The sequence below is a fragment of the Columba livia genome, chromosome Z (assembly GCF_036013475.1).
Source record: "Columba livia isolate bColLiv1 breed racing homer chromosome Z, bColLiv1.pat.W.v2, whole genome shotgun sequence".
NCBI lineage: Eukaryota > Metazoa > Chordata > Aves > Columbiformes > Columbidae > Columba > Columba livia.
The window spans coordinates 84,258,168-84,264,194 of NC_088642.1; the positions used below are offsets into that span (position 1 = coordinate 84,258,168).

Genomic DNA, 6,027 nt, shown 5'->3' on the forward strand with positions numbered 1-6,027 from the left:
CACAGAGAAACCGGATGCAAATGTTTTATTCCATCAAGGAGTGATTACAAAGAGTACACCGGTAAAAATCAGATTCTGCCAGTACAAACATTCAGTAACATTTTATTTAAATGCGGATAATCACAACATTGGGACACAAGACTGCTCACTTGTGCCTGGCCATTTCTGACGGTGAAGCTAGGGCCTATTTTGTGATCATAATCATAACACGCTGATTAGAATCAATATTTGAGGACAGCTTAGCAAGTGGAAAAGTCAAACAGCCACTCCAAAACTTACAAAAAGACCAATTCGGACCAGTTTCTGAAAGCTGGCCCCGCCACCCAAAATGGCTTAGGGGGTGTTGTTGTTCTGCTTGGCTGGTTTGGGGTTTGGCATTTTTGTTTTAATACGTACTTTCACAAAGACCCTCATCTGATTTACGGTCGTGCCGAGTCCCTTTCCTTGCGGCCCGAGTCCTGTCTCTCTCAACTGCCAAGTCCGTAAGACACACACCGTATTTCTGCCCGTCTCTCCCACACTCACCCACAGAGGCCCTCAAACGCCTCCCGTGCTGCATCTCTCCCCCCGAGCTGCGCCGGGGTCTCCTCTGCCTGCCGTCCCCCTGCTCTTACACACACCCAGAAACACCATCTCGCCAGCTGTGCTGCTCAACTGTCTTACGGGACTGCCGAGAGTACGCCAAGCACGCACAACTCCACTTTTCCGGGAGAAAATACCTTGTTGTGATCCGTTATTCCACAGCCCACAAGAAACAGGAGTAGTTTGCAAACGACAAGACGCGTCAGCACGAAGAGCCGTGCTTGTGAGCCGCTGCCACGGCCGCGGGAACGGCAGGAAAGGGCCTCGACCCTCCGGCCCAGGGCTGCGAGCAACGGAAAAGCAGCGCTGCAAGAAGAAAAAGAGCAGAACAAACTCCGTGCTTACAAGGAGAAGGTTTTTTAACAAGGAAGGACACTTTAAAGCTTTAGTAGGTTTGCTGTTCCGTTCCTTCCGCTCTTCCCTTTTCACATGAAGGCACACGTACAGACGCACACAGAGGTCCCGCTTGGAACCGGAGTCGCTTACACTGAAGTTAAACATTCACTAACCACACTCACGCTGCCGAATTACATGTTCGTCTTAAAGCCAACCATCAACACGCCTGGCAGGAGACTTTGCGTAGGCTGAGTTTAAGCTTGAAGTTCTGAACTTCAGATATCCCCATGTGGATCCGTCCTTGTAGCTTTAAACAGTAAGGAGTACTTAGGATCCTGAAACGTTTGAAAACGTGGTTCTTAAAAGAAGATTTTGAAGCTTATCAGGCAAGTGAATCCATTTTAATCAGTCTTCCCTTGGTTTTGATGTTCTACGATGCGGACGGTGGAGCACATTCCATCACGGAGTGTTACAGCATTTTAGGAGTGGTACAGAATAATCTGCTGGACTAACACAGGTTTGGCTTTTTTTGACCTTGCATTTGTCTATAAGGTCCATTTACAGGTAAACTCACGTGCCAGCAAATAAATAGTTTAAAAAGGTTGTCTTAATTGCACCGAGGTTTCGACGCATCACCATTCACTCCATAAATATTGAAGGCTAGGACGACCTCTCGCGCTGCTCCTGGCGCTGACGGACAGCGGCTGTGCCCGCGCCCAGGCGGGCGAGCCGCGGGGGCGCAGCGGTTTTCACAGCAGCTTCAGCAGGAGCTCGTAGGTCGCGTTGATGATGCCCCAGGACAGGATGGAACGATGGTAATTCAGGTGGGCTCCTCGGAAGAGGTGGATCAGTTTTCTGTCGCGTTCCTGCCAGATCTTCGCAAAGACTTCGGAGAAGGACTGGAACTCGCCGCCGATTTGAGCTTGCATGCGAGTTTTGACGACGTTCACCGGGAAGAACAAGAAGCCCAGCACGGCGCCCAGCAGCCCCCCGCATATGAAGTCGTTGACCAAGTGAGCGCTGTGGGAAGTCGCTTCGGGCAGACACTGCTTGATGGGTCCCCGCAGGCCAAAGAAGAGCGCGTTACTGGGTCCATTTCGGAGCAGAATAGGCACCAACCCCCGATAATATTCTCTCGCGCCGTGGACTTTCAGCACCTTGAAAGCCTGGTAAGTGTTTGTGAATTTATCGTGGTGTTTGTAGTCCTGAAGCAGGGTCTGGACGCGCTCGAAGGGCGTGAGCGCGGCCTCGGCGGTGCCCGCCAGCACGGCCGCCAGGCTGCGCGTCAGCAGCTCGGGCGCGCTCGCGTGCCGCAGCAGCAGCGAGGAGAAATCCTCGTACAGCCCGAACATCAGCGCCAGCGTGGTCGTCTTCTGCATCAGCGGGGGAAGGATGCCGCGGTACAGGTTGCGCATCCCGTCCTTCTGCAGCTGATGCACCGCGTCCTTGGTCTTCAAACCGTAGAGCTGCTGCCGGAACAGGACCTTCTGGATGGGGAACGTGACGGCAATGTTGGTGAAGGCTGCGCAGTAGCCACACACGTAATGTTTGCCAGAGGTGGCCATTATGTCACTGCTCAGGTATTCCTTGGAACTCACGGAGGCAGAACCTTCCGAATCCATCACTCTGCTTTCCGTACTGCAGTATAGCTCAGTTCTCCTTTCCTACATCGAAACAGAAAAGAGCGAACGTGAGCAGGGCTGCGGGTGGCCCTGCAGCTTTATTCGCACCAGTGGGCCATTCAAACAGCACCTGATACCGGAGGAAAGCCCGTGACATGTGAAGGAGAAAAGTGACGAATGCCAGATCTGACAGATTTTGTATGGTTTTCAGGTCTCTGAGACCCAGAAAAGTGATAGGTCTTTTTGCTTTCTGTACACCTTTAAATTGAAATAGAAATAAATTGGGAAGGAAACTGAGATACGAACTCCTCAAGTGCCACATTGCAGCTGACAAGAGGGAGCCGACACAGGGGATTTCCCTGTTCACCGTGCAAGGAACTCAGTGCAAGGTCTGACCTCACACGTACAGAACACGCACCACTGGGATGGTGGCGATGGGAACAGAAGAGGCCAAGGGAAAACCAGGTGAAATATATGCAGCAGCGTTACAAATTCTGACCATCCCACTCTGCCTTTCCCTGTGGCAGAAAACAACAGATAATTTACACAACAATTGCTCGTGGTTTAACCTTGTGAGCAGCTAAGCACCACTCACTCTCCCCTTCGCCGTTGTGCAAGGGCAGGGAGAACTGGAAGGGAACATCGAGAAAGAAACTCAGTTTAACAAGGGGGCGAGGGGGTGTGGAAACAGCGAGAGGAAAATAAACGCCAAGGAAGTGACGCAAATGAAGACCGTCACTCGCCACCCCCGACCGACGCCCCGGGCAGCGCTCCCCAGCAGCCTCCCCGCGTTCCACTGCTGCGCACGACGCTGTGCGGTCTGGGAGTCCCGCTGGCTGAGCTGGGTCGCTGTCCCGGCCCCGGCGCGGCGCCAGTGCTGCTCGGCGCCACCAGCGCAGCACGGGCGCCACGTGGTTTGGGCACAAGCCCAAGACACAGCCCCACACAAGACACTGTGAAGAAAATTAACTGCATCCCAGCCAAAACTAGCACACAACTGCAATTGCAGGCTTAGAGCAAAGCAGAAGAGCACTTCCAGCACAGTTCTGAACGTCTCTGGAGTCCCAGGTAATTAGCCTGCAGCCTCACGTGCAGAGAAAGAGGCAGCACTGTGAACCGCACGGGACTCCACCTTCTGTGGAGAAGTCTGAGACCTCGAGCCTGGCTGCACCCGAGACCTGAGCGGCAAGCGAGCAGAGCCAGCCCGACCAAACTGCGCAGACGGCCTGAGGCGACCACCACCACGCAACACTTGCTATCATTTAGAGCCGGATTACTTATTCAACACTTACAAAAAGCTGGTTCTGCAGGTGATCTGAATCCTGACTTACGTTACAGCTGTAGTAAAGTCTCTAACAATCAAGCAAGGCTGGTGGTGGTTTGCGAATTGCAGATTATTCCCAGCAGCAACATCCATTCACAATTTATTTTTAAAGCACGTATGTACCTGGACTGGCTTTTCCCTAAAGTTACCGGCTATTTGATCCCTTTAAGGTCTGGCTAGTGAAAGTGCCAGAGGCGTAATTCACAAAGATGGAGTGTTTCTGTCAATATGAGAAGTAACATCACAGACAGGGATTCACATCAGGTGGCTTATACACCGCTTTGCATACGTACCACCTCAGAGTACTATTCGGATTACTGTAGCTCTACTTGCATTTACTGAAAACGCCACATCTATGACACGCAAGACAGGGGACAGTGGGTAACGCTAATCCTACTAACGCGGTGTGGAACACTCTCACCACAGACAACGCTGTTACAGAGATGATTGAAAAGGCCTTAGAGAACTAGCCATTTATATAGCCATTTCCCCCCTAAAGAAACTTGCAATAAATAAAATACATGAAATAAGAGGGACCTCTGGTTCTGTTTCGGGGGCCACACGCTCCTTTTGGCATAACCCCTGGTGGCGCTGCAAATCAGGAACGCTCCGAAGACCGCGGCGATGCCGTGAGGAAGTCACCACACTCCCGTGCTGGGGCCGCGCCGGAGCCGGGCGCAGCGCGTCCCGCAGCCGCGCGTCCTGCAGCGAGCCCACGACAGGACCCTCGCCGTCAGAGGGGATTTGTGGGGCCCGTGCCAAACACATGTACTAGAACACACCAGCCACCTTGCTAGGACTGAATGTGAAACAAACAGACCTCAGGAAAGAGAAAGCTTTGGATCTACAGCACTGGCTGTGCACACAGACCCCTGAAGCTGCTGCAGCCTCCCGTTTACACGCGGAACTTCTCCGCAGCGCAGGAGCCGGCCTCAGGGCGCCCTGCGCACGGGGCAGGCTCGATCCGTCCGGACACGGTGCTCCCTGAACCGAGGTCTGTACGTCAGCTGCCTGCTGCCGTCACCGCCTCCCGGTCTGCACTGCTGGCGCTTCTAAAGGATTTCAACCCATTTACCTGCCCAAACAACCATGGCCTTCAAAACGCTGCCGTGCGACCCGCGGGTCAGAAAAACACAAGGGAGAGAAGAAAGAAAGGGACATTTGTTATCTGATATTGCAGTGTGTATCTGTATTTGCAATACTGGTAAGGGACCGGCGTTCCCCTCACCCTGACTACTGCGGAGTGAACACGCTACCCAAGTCCTCCTGGCCCAAGCTTAAGATTATTGTAGGAACTGAACATTCCGTTGGTAAATCAGATGATTACCACAAGCTCAGACTTTTCTGCGGTCCGGCACGGGACACGCTCACTCTAAGCAATGACCCAAATCCCGAAGGTGTGCAGCTGTGTCAGTTAACGGGCAGCCCGGAGCGGCGGTGGATGAACCATCCCTGAGACATCCCAGGCCAGGCTGGACGGGGCTCTGAGCACCCTGAGCTGCTGAAGATGTCCCTGTCATGGCAGGGGACTGGGGGGGCTGGGGAGGGCCCTGCAGCACAAACCACCTGCGGTTCTGTGGTGATCCTAGGGGGGAGGGTTGGCACATTCACGCACACGTTTCTCCCGGCAGCCACCGGCCACCGTAGCACACCCGGGTCACCCCGGCGCTCCCCGGCCCCTCCACTCACCGCATGCTCGTCGCGGGGCGTCCGGCCGCTCTGCTGGGCCCTCAGCGCTCCCGGGGACGTTCGGCAGCGACGGCGGCCCCGGCGGGACACGGCACCGGGCGACCTGGAAGCAGAGAGCCGGGAGGGGTGAGGGAGGCGGAGCGGCGGGGCTGGCGCTCAAGGTCAGGCCGGCGCGCCGGCGGAGCGGCGGGCGGTGGCTGCGGCCCGCGGGCGGCGGAACCACGTTCGCCCGTCCCCGCCCCGAAGCGCCTGCGCGGCCGCCGCGCCGGGCCGAACCGCGCCCGGCCGAACCGAACCCCGCCGGGCCGAACCAGCGGGCCCGGGCCGGGCGGCCCCAGCGGACGCACCTGCGGCCGTTGCCATGGCGGCGGGAGCGCCGGGAACGCACCGGAGGCTCCGCCGGCCCCGCGCTCTCCGCTGCGCGCGCGCCGGCGTGTGACGCAAGCGCGCCGCCTGACGCACGGCTGACGCGGG

At 55.9% G+C, this 6,027-nt stretch overlaps 1 protein-coding gene across 1 annotated transcript; it reads right to left on the reverse strand.

The window, feature by feature from the left end:
* On the reverse strand, window positions 1-6,027 carry SLC25A51 (solute carrier family 25 member 51). Its single transcript, XM_065046598.1, has 3 exons — window positions 5,901-6,027; window positions 5,554-5,656; window positions 1-2,582 (listed from the first exon to the last, which is right to left on the reverse strand). The coding sequence occupies exon 3, from the start codon at window positions 2,538-2,540 to the stop codon at window positions 1,668-1,670; it is 873 nt and encodes a 290-aa protein (XP_064902670.1). The 5' UTR covers window positions 2,541-2,582; window positions 5,554-5,656; window positions 5,901-6,027; the 3' UTR covers window positions 1-1,667.

Excerpts from the sequence above, each read along its gene's own strand:
- SLC25A51 (XM_065046598.1), bottom strand. The coding sequence starts at position 2,540 with ATGGATTCGGAAGGTTCTGCCTCCGTGAGTTCCAAGGAATACCTGAGC.